Source organism: Peromyscus leucopus, chromosome 5, assembly GCF_004664715.2.
Source record: "Peromyscus leucopus breed LL Stock chromosome 5, UCI_PerLeu_2.1, whole genome shotgun sequence".
NCBI classification, from domain to species: Eukaryota; Metazoa; Chordata; class Mammalia; order Rodentia; family Cricetidae; genus Peromyscus; species Peromyscus leucopus.
In genome coordinates, this window is record NC_051067.1 from 123,127,410 (window position 1) to 123,146,270 (window position 18,861).

At 56.9% G+C, this 18,861-nt stretch overlaps 1 protein-coding gene across 9 annotated transcripts in view; it reads left to right on the forward strand.

The window, feature by feature from the left end:
• Gse1 (Gse1 coiled-coil protein) overlaps nucleotides 1-18,803 on the forward strand; it is a 353,452-nt gene extending 334,649 nt beyond the window's left edge. For 7 of the 9 annotated variants that reach the window (XM_028880793.2, XM_037206308.1, XM_028880795.2 and 4 more), the window contains 14 exons: nucleotides 1,435-1,634; nucleotides 4,949-5,121; nucleotides 5,545-5,736; nucleotides 6,335-6,526; nucleotides 6,754-7,079; nucleotides 7,806-8,130; nucleotides 10,155-10,753; nucleotides 11,678-11,790; nucleotides 12,013-12,283; nucleotides 13,602-13,715; nucleotides 14,406-14,777; nucleotides 15,761-16,042; nucleotides 17,398-17,501; nucleotides 17,957-18,803. In XM_028880793.2, coding sequence (XP_028736626.2) covers nucleotides 1,435-1,634; nucleotides 4,949-5,121; nucleotides 5,545-5,736; nucleotides 6,335-6,526; nucleotides 6,754-7,079; nucleotides 7,806-8,130; nucleotides 10,155-10,753; nucleotides 11,678-11,790; nucleotides 12,013-12,283; nucleotides 13,602-13,715; nucleotides 14,406-14,777; nucleotides 15,761-16,042; nucleotides 17,398-17,501; nucleotides 17,957-18,091 — 3,398 coding nt within the window. In that variant the 3' untranslated portion in view covers nucleotides 18,092-18,803. Of the gene's footprint in view, nucleotides 1-1,434; nucleotides 1,635-4,948; nucleotides 5,122-5,544; nucleotides 5,737-6,334; nucleotides 6,527-6,753; nucleotides 7,080-7,805; nucleotides 8,131-10,154; nucleotides 10,754-11,677; nucleotides 11,791-12,012; nucleotides 12,284-13,601; nucleotides 13,716-14,405; nucleotides 14,778-15,760; nucleotides 16,043-17,397; nucleotides 17,502-17,956 lie in introns of those variants that run through there. The other 2 variants (XM_037206309.1, XM_028880794.2) reach the window with 2 other exon arrangements.
• The last annotated feature ends 58 nt before the right edge of the window (nucleotides 18,804-18,861 follow it).

Below are 18,861 nucleotides of genomic sequence, written 5' to 3' on the forward strand. Positions count from 1 at the left end.
ACACACCTGACGGTGAGTTCCAGGCCAGCTTCATCTATGCAGTAAGACCCCATCTGAAAAGTTGGCCCCCTGCCTTGGTGTGTCTCTGAACAAGGTGGTTGTATCCCACAGTGTATGCTCAGTTTGGCTCTTTCTGCTCCTGGTGGCTTCTCATGAGTGGCTGAGGGCCTTGTTTTGTTGTCCCAGGCATTCCATTATAGAACAGTCCAGGCTGGGAATTGGTGTCGCCTGGGGCTGCAGGCATGATTCGTATCAGACTGCGTGCGTGGACTTTGTCAAGGGTGTGTAGTTGATAGGAGCCCTCACTTTTGGACACATATGTGGGTTGGCATCGCAGGCCTAGGGTCTCTGAAGACAGCAGGATTTCTCAGCTGCACAGAGGGGCGCTTTGCTGGATCCAGAGAGGTTTAGCATGCCAGGCCCTCCCCTGACTCACGAATGGTAGCTACCTTGTTCCCAAGGTTCTCAGGGTCAGTCCCCAGGCCTGGCTGCACCAGCCCTGTGGCTTGCCTGCTCCAGATTCCAGATGCTGGCCTCCTAAGCCAGTGTGTCTCTAAGCCTTTTCCTGGGCTGTCACTGTGGCAGAGTTCGCCCTGCCTAGTTGTGGGGCAGGGACTCGAGTTCTTAGGGTGTGAGCAGTGTGGGTTTGTTGCCCATTTTGAGAACTGTGGTTGCCTTCCTTAGGCTATGGCCCTCAGGCCTCATTGCCCATCTGGGTCAGGCCCTGACAGGTAGGCACGTGAATAAGAGGGCTGCTTGACTGGAACGATTTTTTTTTTTGGGGGGGGGGGAATGCTCTGTACAGTTACACAAGCTGTTTCTGCAGGTGGCAGGATTGCCTCAGGGAAGAGGGCCATGTCAGCTGGCAGAGAGCTAGGCTCTGTCCCAACGTCAGCACTGGCCATCTGACTGAGGTCATCCCAACTATTATGCCCTTGTGGAACGGACACCCCAAGAACTAAGCTGCCCTCTCCTAGCTGCCTCCTGTCTTGCTGCTGGAGGGAGGGGTGTTAGTTCTCTCTGGGATGGGGAGATTCCGGATATGGTAGTGTATTCACTCAGTATGGCGGACAGACTGAAGCACCATTGACAGGATTCTAAAATAGTGAATTACAGCTCAGATTTTTAAGTTTAAAAACAGCTGCCCACCTCCAGGCCTGAGAGGCAGTATGGCAGGCCGGCAAAGCCACCCAGTACTTAGGCAGGCCAAGCTGCTGAGCACACCTGGCCTCTGCTTCCCACTCTCCATGGGTGCAGAGGGCCATTCTGAGTGGCGGCTGCTAACTGGGTCCTGAGCCCATGTGGAGTAGCTGTGGTTCCTTCCCTGCCTGGCCACCCTGGGGCCTCACTCCCAGTGAGAGTTCTGGAATTGCAGAAGCGTGGGTACAGTGGGCAGCGTGGCAGTGACGTAGCTTCTGTGTTCTCTTTCCACAGGGTCTTCACTGAGCAGCGAATCGTCCCCTGTGTCCTCCCCGGCTACCAACCACAGCTCTCCAGCCAGCACGCCCAAGAGAGTGCCCATGGGTCCTATTATCGTCCCCCCTGGGGGTCACAGTGTCCCCAGCACTCCCCCCGTGGTCACTATTGCCCCCACCAAAACCGTCAATGGAGTCTGGAGAAGCGAGAGCCGCCAGGTGAGTGACCTAGTCCAGAGATACAGACATGATGAAGGCAGACGATGTCCCTGAAGGGAGTCGACTTCTGTCCACAGCTGTCAGGAACTTGAGGTTGTGGCCAAGGTTGGCCCCTCACCCTGGTCCCCGGACTCTTCTGCAAGGTGGGCTTGCTGTGCACCCAGTACTGGAAGATGCTGGGATTAAGGCCATCCTTCCATCAGGCTTGTGACAGAGAACCACAGACACATTTCTTGGTTTAGGAGGCCGGAGCGGAGGGGCTGGTGAGGCCTGCTCCTTTACTTTGAGATGGTATCTTATTGTGTCCTCTGGTGGCCTTGAGTGTAGCCACTTCTTTAGGGGTCTTCCTAGACAGACTTACCCAGAGGCACCAGGCTGAGATGGATGAGGGACAGTCCACGACACCACAAAGTGCCTAAGGTGGTGTCTGAGCCTTGGGTCCCTGGGTGGAAGACAGCTGTCACTGCTTTGGGGGAGTAGGCATGGTAGTGGGGGCCAACCGATAGTCCCTGACCCCAGCAGGAGGGGTCCTGTGCATCTGCAGCCTCCCAGCTGGCCACATACTAAGCTAACTGGACCGGAGGAGCCAGGGCCTGGAGCTTCCCCTTCCCTCTGCGGGGCCTCCCACCCGCCTGGCGCCCGCCCGGAGGGGCCTGGCTAATTAAGAACCGCTGTCAGCTGTGGCTTTCCCTGGATTCTCCAGCCCTGTTCCCAGAGGGATTGTACTGCTAGGAAGTCCTAATTAAACCACAAAGACGGAGGGGGAGGGGAGGAGAGCACCTCTCCCCAGCTGGGCTGAGGCGGGATAGGCAGGGGGTGACCTCCATCTGCCCCACCGGTCTGCTAGGTGTCCCTGGTCCCCAGTCAAGTGCTCCAAGCATCCAGCAGACTCCTGAAAGAAGCTTGGGGCCAGCTTTGGCCCCTTCCTCCTGTGACTGGAGTAGCGCTTAACCCCGAGAAGCCTGTCAGAGTCTGTCCCTGGATCTCAGCTTGGCTCAGAGCAGCCTAGAACCACCCTGTCCTGGTTTAAGAGAAGTCAAAGACGTTGTGGCCATGATCTGTCCGTGGCCTCCTCCCAGAGCTCAGCTTTGACGTGGGACAGTGAGTCAGCTGATGCAAATCTCCATACAGCCCTTCCGTGGGTGGGCAGCCGGCCTGCCTGATGGCTGCTAGCTGGCTCTGGGCTCACACCTGAGAGAAGCTTGTAGGAGGTCACTTCCTGTTCCTGCCCGGAGCCGGGAGCCTCCACTGATTGGAGCCCCTGGCCCAGGTCCAAGACACCTCATGTGTGCATGCATGTCCCCTGTCCCTGTGTCTCTGCCTCGTGACTCCTCTGCCTGGAGCCTGTCACTGTCCTCCGGGGGTCCTTACCGCCTCAGAAACATTTAGTAACCCAGAGAAGGGCCGTGATGGCTCCGCTCCAGCAGTTCACGCGGCAGTTAATGAGACCTGTGTGCCACCAGGGAGGGCGACAAGCGCGGTGGATGAGCAGATGATGCTCAGAGCTCAGCAGAGAGTTTAATCCTTTCCAGGAGGGCGGGGATGCGGCTCTCCCTGCAGTGTGGCCGTGAGTCACTAGGAGCCTCTGGAGGCTGCATCCACTGTTGGAAGTCAAAGGGGGGGGTGGCTCCTGGGCCCTTCTCAGGGGGTGACCAGGCAGTGGAAGCCGCATGAGGAGAGATGAAATGAAAAACGGCCTGTTTTGAAGCTTAACAGGCATGTCCCACTTGCCCAGCTGTGGAGACCTTGCTCTAATCACTGGAGAGTGACAGTTCCCTCCTCCCCCAGCCGCTGCCTTTCATGGATGCAGCTGCGTCAAGCAGCTCTACAGATGTGTCTTGTCTGCCACAGCCACCGGCATGCGGTGCCTTGGGGCGGCCACCAAGCCTGGTCTCCTCTCGTCACCCATGCAGCGCCCCAGCTCCCGGCTGACCTGTTTCCCTGGTGTCTGGCTCAAGTTCCGTCAGGCCCTGGTCAGAGAGAGGACGCAGTGCCCCCAGCAGCCTGATGGCCACCCCCCTAGTCTTCCTTGTTTGGCCTGGTGTGGGTGGGATGTGTGCCCCCCCACCTTTATGATACTGTGTGAATGCCCCTCCTGAGAAGGGCGGGTCAGAGGTCATGAACCCGTGAAGACCCCACTGGGAACGGAGACAGCCTGCTGCTATACTCTGGGAAGGAAACAGATGTTGCTGCTCATTAAAAATTCAATCAGCAGCCTGTCTCCCTCAATTAATCGTGGCTGTCTGTCTGTGGGGAGCAGGAGGGCTTGTGTTAGGCTCTGTGAGAAGGGAGCCGGAAGGTGCTGTGGTAACCTGCCCCCTCAGTTCACACACAGAGGCTTAGCTGGTTGTACCACAGTAACCCCTCCCCTCATGGCTTTCCCTGTGCTTCAGTGACCGACACCCTCACGGTGCTAGCTGACCTGGGGGTGCCACCACCGCCTCGGGTACCCAGACATTAGTCCAGGAAGGGCTGGCTGGCAGGCCTGTCTCCAGGGACCGTCAGCATTCCTGTGCTGGGCTCCCATGTCCTGACGGTCACACCACAGGTTCAGCAAGTATCAGCCAGAGGGCCTGTGTCCCTCGTGAGTACTGCCGGCTGCCCGTGCTGGGAAGGGCCTGAGAACGGTGCCGGGTCTCTGCGAGTTAGTGTCGTCAGGGTGTCTTTACCAGGTTCCCATTGGTGCCACTCGGCTTTACCACAAGGTTTCCTTCCTGGTCACAGGGAGAGGCAGGGCCGCTCCGTCTGGTTTCTCCAGGACATACAGGACACCCGTGAGGCTGGATCTCCCCAGGCCCTGGGGTTACTGCCACCCCTTGCCTTGTGCCTGAAGCGAGCCTCCCCTGGGGTCCCACAGCCTAAATGTATACAAAAGTGTCCCCAGTGTCCAGGACAGCTGCTAGTGTAGCTAGCATCTTGGGAGAAGCTCTTCCTAAGCTGTAGGTCCCCGCATGTGTGTGCGTGACCCCATGACCACCCCACGTGGGAAGTAGGGTTCCCTACCCTGCAGATCCTCTCACGTGCCCCTGTCTTGAGACTCAGCAGGCTGGGGCTTTAAGGTCTCCTTGGCATTGCTAAAGTCACTTTGGGGGCAGGCCCTAGGAGACCTTAGACCAGACCTGCTCCTGGGAGGCCACACTTCCTTTACCCCATGCCTTCTCCCTAAATAACTCTTTTGTGATTTTGTTTTCTTCTTTTTTTTATAAAGAAAACATTAGAGGAAAGGTGTTTCTAGAGTATGAGCTAAACAGAGGCCTTTCTGTGAACCCGGCTGGCTCCCAGGCCCTAACTAACGCTGCATCTTCCTCCCACAGGACTCTGCCTCACGAGGCAGCAGCAGTGGTCGAGAGCGCCTGCTCGTGGAGCCGCCTCTAGCCCAGGAGAAGGCAGCGGGCCCGGCCATCCCCTCCCACCTGCTCAGCACCCCCTACCCCTTCGGCCTCTCCCCCAGCTCAGTGGTACAGGATTCCCGCTTCCAACCACTCAAGTAAGTGCCAGGCTAGGGAGGACGTGGCGTGGCTCCAGGCAGCCTTGGAGTTTGCACCAGCTGGTGTCGAGGGCTGCTGTTAGCCTCTGTGGCTTGCTCTGCCCAGGCCCTTGGCCCTACCTGAGCTTGTGGTCCCCTCCATGTTGAGACTTAGCACTTCCCATACCCACATTTAAACCCGTCCTCTGGGTCAGGGGACAGAGAGCTCCTCTAGCTCCTGTGTCCACTGGTAGGGACTCTGAGGGGCAGGCAGCTGCCCTTCTGTGTATTCTGGGCCCCGTGCCAGGGCTGCACCTCATTACTGAGAGACGGGCCTGAGCCTGGTAGGAGGTGGGATGCAGGGGCAGCCTTGAGCTACTGGGGCGTATGCCATGTTTCCTGGTCCAGAGTGGGTCCTCTGTTCACCCACCCTTTCTCCTGTAGCCTCCAGCGGCCTGTGCACCATGTGGTGCCCCCCAGCACGGTGACTGAGGACTACTTGAGGAGCTTCCGGCCCTACCATACCGCTGAGGACCTACGCATGTCCTCCCTGCCTCCACTTGGCCTGGACCCAGCTGCTGCCTACTATCACCCCAGCTACCTGGCCCCGCACCCGTTCCCCCACCCGGCCTTCAGGTGAGACGGCCCCCACACACTGTCCACGTGCTAATCTCTTCTCAGCAAGACAGGACCTCTCAGGTCAGGTGTTCCCAGGGCCTGGGACCAGACACCCAATGGAGACTCGGTCCATCCCTAGAGCTTTCCCCAGACCCCCTCTGAGGTTAGCCCAAGCTTATCTGCTGGCCCTCAGTTGAGTCACAGTGCATGAGCCCACGGCCACCTGCTGCTGTTGCTCCCCGGTTCCCGCTTCTCAACATCAACCTCCCAGCAGCCAGTGGCCACTAACAGACAGTGTGACAAGAGACCCTGGTGAGAATCAGGCCAGGCCCTCTTGCTGCAGAAACGCCTAGCCGGACGGCCTTTTGTCAAGATGCATCACACCAGAGGCCTCTCCCCGCAACAGCCTCTGACCATGGACGTGTCCTTGGCCTGCATGCAGCCTCTGCTGTGCTGAGCCCCCTCAAGCAGCAGTGGTCTCGCCCCGCAGAGAAGACCCTGTTCACCTGCCTGAGTCTTAGTCCCGGGGATTCAGTGCGGAGCTTTGCGTCTGCTAGGCAAGCTTATCGTTTGTGGCGGTGGCCTTGGCCCACACCAGTCCCGTCTTTCTCTACAGGATGGATGACTCCTATTGCCTGTCAGCCTTAAGGTCTCCGTTCTACCCCATCCCCACCCCCGGTTCTCTGCCTCCACTGCACCCGTCCGCTATGCACCTGCATCTCTCGGGGGTCCGCTACCCACCCGAGCTCTCCCACTCGTCCCTGGCAGCGCTGCACTCGGAGCGGATGTCCAGCCTCAGCGCAGAGAGGTAAGCTGTGCTCTCAGGAAAGCAAGGGGGCCACAGTAGAGCATGCTTCAGTCCCTCAGCGGGGCCTGAAGTGTGTGTGTATGTGTGTGTGTGTGGGGGGTGTCTCCATGTGGGGGTGTCTCAGGGGAGGAGGGTTTGTCTGCACACGGCTGGCCCCACTCTGAGCTGGGACGTGGACTCGCCTCTTCTGCGCACCCTTCGGCACGCGGCCCTCTGCTTGTCCCCAGGCTGCAGATGGACGAAGAGCTGCGGAGGGAGAGAGAGCGGGAGCGTGAACGGGAGCGGGAGGCCGACCGAGAGCGGGAGAAGGAGCGGGAACGGGAGCGGGAGCAGCGAGAGAAGGAACGGGAGAAGGAGCTGGAGCGGGAACGGGAGAAGGAGCGGGAGCGGGAGCTGGAGCGCCAGCGGGAGCAGCGGGCGAGGGAGAAGGAGCTGCTGGCCGCCAAGGCGCTGGAGCCCCCCTTCCTGCCTGTGGCTGAGCTGCACGGACTCCGGGGCCATGCCACTGAGGAGCGGCCCAAGCCCTCGGAGCAGCTGACCCCAACCCGAGCAGGTACCCGAGATGAGTTGTGTGGAGGGCAGTTGTGTGCCTGCCTGGCGCGTGAGGGGTGCTGTCTGTCTGTCTGTCCCATTGCAGCTGGCAAAACGCTGAGCACCCATCTGGGAAGGGGCATGCCAAGGCACCTGGGGTAGATCCAGGAGCCCAAGAGCCCCTAAAAATGGAAGGAGTAATTGGCCAAAGCATTAGGGAAGGAAGTAATGTCAGCACTTTTGGAGCCTTGGTTTGTCTTTGCCTTTTGCTATGCTGATGGTGGAGGCCAGGTCTGTCTGACCTTTTTTCGTTTTGTATTATATTATTATTATTATTATTATTATTATTATTATTATTATTATTATTGAGTCAAGGTTGGATGCTGTAGCTAGGCTATGTGTCCAAGGCTAGCCTGGAACTCAGGTTTACCTCAGATTCACGGCAGTCATCCTGTGTCAGCCTCCCAAGTATAGGGAATATAGGCATGAGCTATCCCAATCTTGTTTTGAATGTAATTAATTTCATGAAAATGTATGTAGTTGAGCTCTTACATGGTTGTTTTAACCACTGGCCCTAAAAATGAGTCCTAAAAATGTAAACCGTATGCTCTGAGCCAGGCACACACGTCTCCTCTCCGAGGATGAGACATGTTTCCTGAAAGCTCTACAGGAGCCCTTCGGCCGTGGGCTTCGTTGGAGCAGGGGTGAGGGAGCTGGCCCCCGGCAGTGACAGTCTCTCCTCCCACAGAGAAGCTGAAGGATGTGGGGCTGCAGGCACCCAAGCCTATGCAGCATCCGCTGCACCCAGTGCCTGCCCCGCACCATACCGTGCCCAGCCTTATCTCCAGCCACGGCATCTTCTCTCTGCCGGGAAACAGTGCCGCCACAGCCTTGCTGATCCAGCGCACCAATGAGGAGGAGAAGTGGCTGGCACGGCAGCGGCGGCTGCGGCAAGAGAAGGAAGACCGCCAGTCCCAGGTGTCCGAGTTCCGGCAGCAGGTGCTGGAGCAGCACTTGGACCTGGGCCGGCCCCCGGTGCCCACAGAGGTGGAGCACAGGCCTGAGAGCACCAGGTGGGTCCACACGTGAGGCAGGTGCTGGTTCAGGGGATAGGGGAAGAAAGGGGAGAGAGAGCCTGTCTGTCTGTCTGTCTGCACTCTCCTGTCCCCTGCTGTTGGCCCATCCTGTGTCCTGCATCATCTTTCTGAAGCACTCCAGCCCTTAGCATCTTGTTCTTGTCTGGGACACAGGTACCCTGCTGACATAAGTCTCGGCCCTTCTTAATCCCCATCCTCCATCTTGAAAAAGGGTAGCAACTGGAAGTACCCACGATGCCCAGCCTGGCCCTCCACACCTTGCACACCTGGAGGGAGAACACTCTGCGGCCTCCCTAGTCTTAAATACAGCCGCCCCTGCTACGGGGGGGGTGGGGGGGTGGGCATGTACCCTCAGCTAGGGCTTGTTGCTTGCTTGGCTCTGGCCTGTGGTGTGTCTGCTTATCCCTTTACTTTTGAACCGGGAGGGTGGGCGCCTGATGCCGAGGGCGCCTGATGCCGCGCTCTGCCTCTCGGGCTCGAGTCTGCAGGGGTGAGGAGCAGCCTGGGCAGCTGTGCTGAATGGCTTCCCCGCCGACCAGGCAGGACCCTAGGAGCCTAGCAGTGGCCCATTGGGCCCCTCCTCCAGACACCTCGCCCTCGGTCATTGGGCAGCACGGGTCTAAACAGCCGGTGTCAACCTTAGAGAAGGGTTAGGCTTTGGAAAAGTACCTAAAACTGTCTCCTGTTAAGATGCGTTAAAGACGACTTTTTTTTTAATTTTTAAAGATTTTCTGACAGTTTCATTCATGAGTGCTGCTTTCACATTTTCCCACCTCTCCTCTCCCTCCCAGCTCTTCTGTGCACAAGTCCATGACCTCTTCTGTAATTATTATTATTATTACAATACACACACACACACACACACACACACACACACACCCATTTTGGTGGTTTTATGTTGTTGTTTTTTTTCTCCGAGAAAGGGTTTCTCTGTAAAGCTTTGCGCCTTTCCTGGGACTCACTTGGTAGCCCAGGTTTGCCTCGAACTCACAGAGATCTGCCTGCCTCTGCCTCCCGGGTGCTGGGGTTAAAGGCGTGCGCCACCGCCACCCGGCATACACACCCATTTTGTGTTGCTCTTATGTATATGTGTTTAGCGCTGACCACTTGGGATTGGATAACTTACCTGGTTGCTTGTCCCTGGATATTTCTTCCTCTCAAAGCAGCCACTGATGGCCTGTAGCTCTCCTGATAGTGGTAGGGCCTTAGGAGAGAGCTCCCCTGGATTGGCGTGTCAGCTAGTATTGTCGGTACTGCGAGTCTTGTTAAGGTGATAGCTTCCCTGTCGTGTCTAGATGGCACTGCCTACCCGAGGAGTCCTGGTACTTTGGCTCTTACAGTCCCCCACCTCTTTACAGTGTTCCCTGAGTCTTAGGTGTGGGGGTAGCATTGTAGACTGCCAAGCAGGACTGGGTCCCCAAGTCACTTGTTCTCTGTATTTTGACCAGTTCTGTATCATAGTAGTAGCTTGCTGCAGAAAGAAGCTTGCAGATGCAGTTCCCATCTGGGCCTCGAGGGTGTCGTGGATGACATAGTGAAGGGGTGAGGGGTCCTGGGCAGACTGGGCAAGAGAGTGTAAGGTGGGAGGAAGCCTTTCACACACACACCTGTTGAGGCAGGCTGCTTGTCTGTGGACTGCCAGAAGGTCTTTTAGGCCAGGCTGCTGCACTTCTGACAGGGACCACAGGGGGGCAGCAGCACAGCCACCCTTCCTGTGGGAAGTCCCGGCCTAGATGAACACTCAAAGCTAGTGTCCCGGCTCATCCTTAGCCTGCCCTCCCGCCCATGCTTGATAGATCCGGAGGATGGAAGGGCTGTGATCTCAGAGCTTCACCTCCAGGAAGAAATGGCTCTCCCGGGGATAGGAGGGATGAACTCTCCTCCTAGGAATTTACACTCAGGCGGTCCGTTGTAAGGCCAGCAAGCCTCCCTGGGTGTGCTGTGGGAGGCTGGGAGGCAGGTCTGCTCCCATCCCTGACGGCTCAGTATGTTCTCTCCAGGCCAGGACCAAACCGTCATGACCAGAGCAGCCGAGAACCCCCACAGCACTTTGGTGGGCCACCACCCCTCATCTCCCCCAAGCCCCAGCACCACACCGTGCCCCCAGCCCTCTGGAACCCGGTGTCTTTGATGGACAATACCCTGGAGACGCGGCGGGCCGAGAGTCACTCCATGCACAGCCACTCGACGGCGTTTGAGCCGAGCCGTCCCGCTGCCGTGCCCCTGGTCAAGGTGGAGCGTGTCTACTGCTCGGAGAAGACAGAGGAGCCCCGGAAGCGTGAAGCCACACCACTGGACAAATATCAGCCACCACCACCACGGGAGGCAGGAAATCTGGAGCCCCATGGACCTGGGCCTTTCCTTGCTGAACTTGAGAAGTCGACACAGACCATCTTGGGCCAGCCACGGCCCTCCCTTTCCCAGGCAACCCCCTTCGGGGAGCTCAGCGGGCCTCTGAAGCCAGGCTCTTCCTTCTGCCACCCCGCACCGAGGGGCCCTGACCCAGCATACATCTACGATGAGTTTCTTCAGCAACGCCGGAAACTGGTCAGCAAGCTGGACCTGGAGGAGCGCAGGCGGCGTGAAGCTCAGGAGAAAGGTCTGGCCTCCCGAGTGGGTCCCAGCCTGTCTGGGAATGGGGGTTCATCAGGACGGGAGGCCCCAGTGCCAGCTGCTCACCTTTCTCCCATTCAGGTCTCAGTGCAGTTTTTAAAAATGGGTTTCAGGTAGCAGTTTCAGGACCCCTTGACTGGTCTGCTGTGAGGCCCTTTGTCCCACAGTGGCAAGTCACAGCCTGTGGTAAGACAGTGCCCGGATATACATTTAAGTGATGGGTGGAGGCTAATCGGGTGTCTTTAAATATTAACAGTGTGACATTAACAGAGGGCTGGCCCAGCGGGGCTTCACACATTGGCTGGCGACAGTTGCGGGCATGTGTACCAGGGAATGAGGGGCAGCAGCTGGCACTGCCCCCCCCCCCCCCAAGTGGAAGCGACAGCTCCCGAGGTCCCAGGAAGGCAGGAGAGCCAGCAGGGGCTGTAGATACAGCACACCCCTGATGGGAACGACTGCCCTGCCAGGCCAGTCTTGTCTCCTCTGGAACTGATTGGCCTGTCTGGTAGTGCACCTAGCTCCTTTTAGCTGGGGATGATAGAGGCCATCTTCCTGAGTGCTGGCCATGCTCCTTTAGGGCCTGGCTGGGGCTTTCTGTCAGTCCACCTTGAGAAGGAACGGGGGCTCTGTAGTTTTTAGTTGCCTTCCCATGAGGCTCACACCAGGGGCAGCATGTTCACAAAGCCATAGACGCTGGGCTTCTGTCAGGAATGCTCCACTTTGGGCCTAGGGAACATCCCGATTCTCTGTGAGTCTCAAGGAAGCTGGGCACTTGCCGTCCTTCCCCAGCTCACTGGAGGAAAGCAGGCCCTCTCAGCCCAGTGGTCTCGCTCACGTGCCCCCAGGAGCACATGCCCGCGGAGCATCCTGGGTTCTGAGCCTGGCTCACTGCGCCCGTTTCTGCCATCAGGGTACTACTATGACCTCGACGACTCTTATGACGAGAGTGATGAGGAAGAAGTCAGGGCGCACCTCCGCTGCGTGGCTGAGCAGCCGCCCCTCAAACTGGATACATCCTCTGAGGTAACGAGGCCCTCCGCAACTCCGCGATGCTCTGGGCTGGCTGGGTTGTTGGTCCCCACTTTGGGTCCTACCTCTCGGCCTCCAGACCCCGCAGGCCATTGTTTCTGTGTCTCTGTGGCCCAACTCCAAGTCAAGACTTTGTAGACCACGGGGCCCCTGGGGCAGTGAAAGCATTACCGCAGACAGTGGCTTTATACTCGTTTGTTTTCTTTCCCGATCTAGAAGCTAGAGTTTTTGCAACTTTTTGGCTTGACCACCCAACAGCAGAAGGAGGAGCTGGTGGCGCAGAAGCGCCGGAAGCGGAGGCGGATGCTGAGGGAGAGAAGCCCATCGCCGCCTGCGATTCAGAGCAAGCGGCAGACACCTTCCCCCAGACTGGCTCTGTCCACCCGCTACAGCCCCGATGAGATGAACAACAGCCCTAACTTCGAGGAGAAGAGGAAGTTCCTGACCTTCTTCAACCTGACGCACATCAGTGCAGAGAAGAGGAAAGGTATGGCCGTGCCCTGGCCTGTACACATAGGCCAGGGGGCTCCTGGGTAGCATGGGCTCATGAGTGGCCTCTGCTCTGGTAGGCCCATCCCATGGTGTTTCTGTCACACTCTGCACATGTCCTGTTTGGAGGTAGGCACTGATATGTCTATTGATACAACCAGTGCCTGTCAAGTCCCGCCTCCATCCTCTTGAACTTGATCAGGGGGCCTCTTTGAACAGAGCGCTTCCAGGGCTTTCCCTAGGGTTAAGAGGTGTTGCCTCCTGTTGTAGAATGTTCAGAGTTTGCATACCACAGGCCCTTCCCCTTGGGGACACCAGTGAGCTCTGCAGGGCACTGTTTTTGACGCTTGGAGGCCTGGAGAGTGAGCTATGTGGGTGGCCTGTAGATACCAAGCCCAGCCCACCTCATTGTAAGTACACAGCTTGCCCAGAACGATGCTTCCAGGTCAGTCTGGTATCCTAGGGCCATGTTGGAGAAGAGACTTGGAACTGGAACCCACAGCATAGACGACATGGCGTGGTCACTCACAGCATGCTGAGGCTTCCTTGAGCGGCTCGACACCGTCTCGGGCTGAGGCGTTGGTGTACACAGCCATGCTTCTGTATGCCTCAGACCCCTTAAGGGCACTGGCCACTTCCAGAAGAGTCCCAGGACAACAGTGCCTCCAGGTCTTCAGTTGGTTTGACATGCTTCTTTATTGGAGGTGGCAGTTCCTTTTCCCGTTTTTAACGAGCATGGTGGAGGGCTCACTTTCCCAGCAAGGGTTAGTGACGGGCCGACTGCCAGAATAAGCCCTTGGACATATGCCTGGTTGTTTGCAAGCCCGACTTTTCACCTGGCTCCGTGTCTAAAGGACGCCGTCAGCACTGAAGCCTCTTAAGTTTCAGAGTTGGCAGGAAGAGCCACCTAAACGGGGATCCGCGGCAAGGAACGCTGTAGGGTCTGCTCTCCTTCGCGGGAAATGGCTGTGACCCTGGGCAGGAAGCGTGCTCTCTCCTTGGTCTCTGGGGGTGCCCTTGTGTTGGGGCCACCCCCTAGTCTTCAGATCAGATTATCTGCTGAGCAGGAAGTCACCGTGGAAGCCCCCAGGCAGCTGCTGCTCACGGCTGTAGATGCGGCTGCCTGGAGTGTGTGAGCCGTGCAGGGAAAATAGAGTCGGCTGCTGTCACCTGCTGCTTCCTGTCTGCACAGCCAGCCTGGTGCTTGCTCTTGATGCCTCTTGGTGTAAACGGCTTGTACTTGCCGATCCCGGTGGCCAGAGCCCGCCTTTCCTCCCTCCCAGAAGTACTGCTAACCCGGACTGCTTTCCTCACAGACAAAGAGAGGCTTGTTGAAATGCTCCGTGCCATGAAGCAGAGGGCACTGTCGGCAGCAGTGGCAGACTCAGTGACAAACTCTGCGAGGGACAGTCCTGCCATCTCCCTGAGTGGTAAGGGAAGGACATCCCGCCTTCCAGCGACCTGTAGCTCAGGCCACAGGGTTAGAGGTGGCACTCAAAAGTCTGTCTTCACGGTGAACTTGACCTACTGGAAGCTGGGCCTCTCTCCGTCCTTCTTATGTGGTCCACCACCATCCTGCTTGAGCAGGGCCTTAGGACACAATGCAAATTAGAAGGTGGGCGTGACGCTCATGGGAGGGCGCCGACTTCCGTGGAGCTGCCCATCAGCAGCGGGCGGGAGCTATCACCCCCCAGAGGACGGGCCTGAAGCCCCCAGAGGAGTGCTGTCCCCAGAGGAGGCTACACTGCAGATCTGCAGATCTCCAGACTCTCCAGCACCTGCTCCCTCACTCTCCTCTGCTGCTCCCGGCTGAAGAAAGCAGAAGCCTTGGGGTCCCATCTCTCGCTATCTCTTCACCTGCTCTCCCTAAGTTGGATGAAGTTGCTCACACCTTCTCAGCGCTTCCTGCCGCTCTCTCTCTCTACCTGTCCCTCGGGAACTGTTCACAGTTGGACTTGCTGCTAATGCGCTACTCTTCAGACTCTAGCCTCACGCATAGTGTTAAACATAGGGGTGCCCACACCGCTCTGTCTGCAAACGTAAGCTCTAGGGATCAGCAGGGTCCTTGTGCCTGTTTTTCCACAGCTTATAACATTTCCTTCATTTTCTCTCTCTCAAAGAATCAGCCACACAGCCAGCTCCTCTGGAGACAGATCAACCTGCCGGTGTCCCTGCCTCCTTGTCAGACGTCCCGAAGGCCATGGAGACTGGGAGACTGGAACAGCTCCGGCCCCAGGAGCTCTTGAGAGTCCAGGAGCCCGCTCCTATCAGCGGTGAGAAGGCCAGGCTGAGTGAGGCCCCTGGGGGCAAGAAGAGCCTGAGCATGCTTCATTATCTCCGGGGCGCTGCGCCCAAGGACATTCCTGTGCCGTTGTCCCACAGCATCAACGGGAAGAGCAAGCCTTGGGAGCCCTTCATGGCCGAAGAGTTTGCACATCAGTTTCACGAGTCGGTCCTACAGTCTACACAGAAGGCTCTCCAGAAGCATAAAGGTAACAGCATGTGTCCCCTGTCCCCTGTGCTGGGTGACACAGGCCAATCACATAGTAATAAATAGTACCTCTCAAACCTTAATGTCTGTGAAACACTTAGAGGTCATCACTGGGCATGAGGTGGGTTAGGGGAGCCTCAGCAGTCTCTCAGACTTGTAGTAGGACCTAATGTACCTGCTCAAGAACCACACCCCAGTTAGCACAAAAAAAAAAAGCAAATGTCCTCTGCCTGTGCAGTCCACAGCAGGGGCCTTCCCAACACCCGTTCACACTCACTTGGAAATCTCTGTCTGGTCCTTTGCCAAGGTACTATGTGCCCACCCCCCAGGACCCAGTGGTTGTAGGGACAGCAGTTTCCTGCCCCACTCCCCCAGGGGAAATGAGTGTTTGTAGACGCAGCAGGGTTAGTTCAGTCATCACGTCCAGTCCGTGTTTAATGGCTTCACACCGAGCTATGAAGGCTGAGCTCACAGACCGTGTCTGTCACTGAGCTGACCCTGCTGCTGGGGCCCAGGAGGCAAAGGCAGGCGCGCAGGTGGCTGACTGGAGGCAGAGACAGCGTTCCGGACGGAAGCTTGCCGGCCAGCCAGACTAAACAAAACTGAGAGCGATGGAGGAGGAAAACCTCTGGCCTCCTGTCGCCTCGCCTATGAGGAAAAGCCCCCACCCAGGAGAGGCGTGCTGACTGGGTCTTTGTGAGTGTATTAGAAGGACGGTGCTTGGCTGGAAGCAGCAGACTGCTCCCCGCTCCTTAGGATGGAGGGGCTCTTTCGAGTGGCATCTAAGGGACATATTACTAAATAGTCTTCAAGTGAGGCCACCGGCAGGGCCGAGCCACCTGTTAGAGGGACAATCCCTAGCCCTGCTCAGGGGACACCTGCCCTCATGAAGGAGACCATGCTTACGGAGTTACCGACGCGGCCATGGGTGACTTTCCGATCAGCCCCTGCCTGCGCCTCAAGACCCTCGTTTCCTCACCCCAGGGAGCTCAGCTGTGCTGTCTGCAGAGCAGAACCACAAGGTCGACACGGCAGTCCACTACAACATTCCTGAGCTGCAGTCCTCGAGCCGGGTCCCCTTGCCCCAGCACAATGGACAACAGGAGCCCCCAGCTGGGAGGAAGGCCCCCCTGATGCAGGAGGTGGACCAGGACTCTGAGGAGGACGACGATGAGGATGACAGTGAAGAGGAAGCTGAGGAAGCCCCCAGGCGCCCGTGGCAAGGGATTGAGGCAATCTTTGAAGCTTACCAGGAACACATAGAAGGTAGGGAGCTTGGGGTGGGGGGGTAATCAGCAAGTCTGGGCCACACCGGATCCTTGCCAGTCAGGGCTGCTTGAGTCATGGTGCTGAGACATTGCTTTTCTTGCAGGGCAAGCCTACGGTATAGCTCATACCCTAGCCCTGAGGCCCTGCTCAAGGAGGATGGCAGAATGTTGCCTAGTTGGTATATGTAGCTGACTGAGCTCTGGCCGGTCCTGATTACCAGGCTTATGAGCCCACACTGAAGGAGCTTGGGCACTTTGCAGCTCACCATACCTCGGAAGTTTCTAGATGCTCTCCCTGAAACCAGCCTGAGTCACATACCCCAGCACACCCATGTATCCCCCGCTCTGCTGCCTTCACGCAGTTGGGGGGGGGCAGCACCGCTCTCAGCTCTCATGCTCATCTCTACTATGCCCTTGCCCGTCTCCCCAGCATCCAGAGACTCCAATGCACTGTCTTTGGGGCCACGCTGCCTTTGGCCTAACCTAGCTGCCGGTCACCTCCTCCAGTACCTTAGCTTTATTGTTTTGGCACATGACTGAGCTGTAAATATTGCATCTGCTACTACACCTCCTTGGAAGGTATTTTTGAGGCAAATACCAACTGACATACAGGTAGCCTGAGCCCCTCCCCAAGTGGCTGCCTTTTCCTCCTGCCCTGCATTTTGGGATTGTTGGGTTTACTGTGCACTGCTCCCGCACCTGTTTCTGTTCTAAGGCGTGCAGAAACAGGACCCCGTCACATCTCAGATGGTTTTGAATTGGAGTAGAGAGAGAGGCTCCCATCCTGGGTGTGGGGACTGTAGGTCTTTTGAAGGCCATTGGGACACTTCCCTGTGCTGTCCTTGTCATTCTGGGGATACATCTGCATCTGGTAGAAGTACCCTGTGGTACCACCCTGACTTGTTCTTAGCTGTGTGAATCTGGGTAGTAGAGTGTCTTGGTAAAGCAGAGATTCGCTAATTACTCTGGCCCTTTCCTAACAGCATAAAATCTCACCACCATCACCACCACCAACTTGGTTTAAAAAACACACCTGAGCCAGGCGGTGGTGGCGGCGCTCGCCTTTAATCCCGGCACTCGGGAGGCAGAGCCAGGCGGATCTCTGTGAGTTCGAGGCCAGCCTGGTCTACAGAGCGAGATCCGGAACAGGCACCAAAACTACAGAGAAACCCTGTCTCAAAACAAACAAACAAACAAACAGCATCTGAAGGCCATGAATCCACCTGGTTTCCCCCACTGCACTGAGGTGGGGGTATCTTGATGTGTCAGGTGGTGCAGCTAAGAACACACTGCACAGTTGAAGACGCGCAGCCTCATACAAAGATAACGCATGGCCACCTCTTGTCTTTGCAGAGCAAACCCTGGAGCGGCAGGTGTTACAGACACAGTGCCGGCGGCTGGAGGCCCAGAACTACAGCCTCAGCCTGGCTGCAGAGCGGCTCTCTCACAGCATGGCGGTGAGTCAGGCATGGGGCACCCCCAGAGAAGTCTGCTCTTAAGAATTCAAAACTTAATGCCAAGCATGGTAGCACATGCTTTAATCCCAGGAGGCAGGCAGATCTGCGAGTGTGAAGCCAGCCTGGGCCACATAGTGAGATCCTGTTTTAGAAATGAAAAGATTTTGCGGGGCGGTGGTGCATGCCTTCAATCCTAGCACTTGGGAGGCAGAGGCAGGTGGATCAGAGTTTCAGGCCAGCTAAGGCCACACATACACACACACAAAAGCTCTTTCCTGTGGCATTAAGGTATCCCTCTACCCCCACGCAGGTGGGACATGTGCAGGGCTGGTCAGACCTGGGACTCAGAGTTTGGTTCTTTAGGAGTACATGTTGATGGAAGAACATTCTAGCAGTCTCCAGGTCACTCACTGGTGTACGGACCAGTGGTGTTCTAATGCACATCTTCTCCACAGGAGCTTCGGAGTCAGAAACAGAAGATGGTCTCGGAGCGGGAGCGGCTCCAGGCGGAGCTGGACCACTTACGGAAGTGCCTTGCCTTGCCCACCATGCACTGGCCTAGGGGCTACTTTAAGGGATATCCGAGGTGACGGTTTCCCTTGCACTAGGCTGAACCTATAGCATAGAAATATTATCTATTTTATTACCTTGAATATTTAATATTTTTCACTGGGAGGTTTGAAGCTCACAAATTGAGAACGTGCCATGCATGAAGCGAAGAATTCCAGGCTCCAGAGAGGACGTCACCCTGACTCCATCGAGTCACCTGTCTCAGCTAAGACCCAGTCTCTCTTTCTGATTGGCGGCGTTACTCCTCCTTCCCCCACGTTCTCTCTCCTACCCTGATGCCCACCGTGCATGTGGCTGAAGGAGAGCCAGCTGGTGGTTTCTGGTGTTGCTGTGCCACGAGAGCCCGGCTCGCTCTTGCCGCGGCCCTGGGAGTTCTTAGCCTCTTCCTCCCGGGAAGGAGGAGTAAGACTAACCTGCGCTGAGAAGGCTGGGAGTGTACAGCGAAGGGCTCAGATCAGTCCCCTTCCTGCGCCAGCGTCCTAGGAGCACGCGAGCTAGTCAAGGCTTCTCCCTGGAGCAGCTCTTGGGAAGAGGCAAACCCACACCCGAAGGAAGGTACCTTGTTCTCCTTGGGGAGGATGAGTGGAGCTGTCCACAGATAGCCCACCCACTGGATTGCTACCGCTGCGTGTGGCGTTTTCATACAAACATACGTTTTGAGAGAAAAGTCAAAGGTGCTTCAGCCTTGTACTGTGTATATATTAAAAAAAAAAACAAAGTTTTGTATGTTTTTATTACTTTAATTATTGTTATAAAAAGCCTGCCATTTTTAATATGTGGTTTGGGGAAT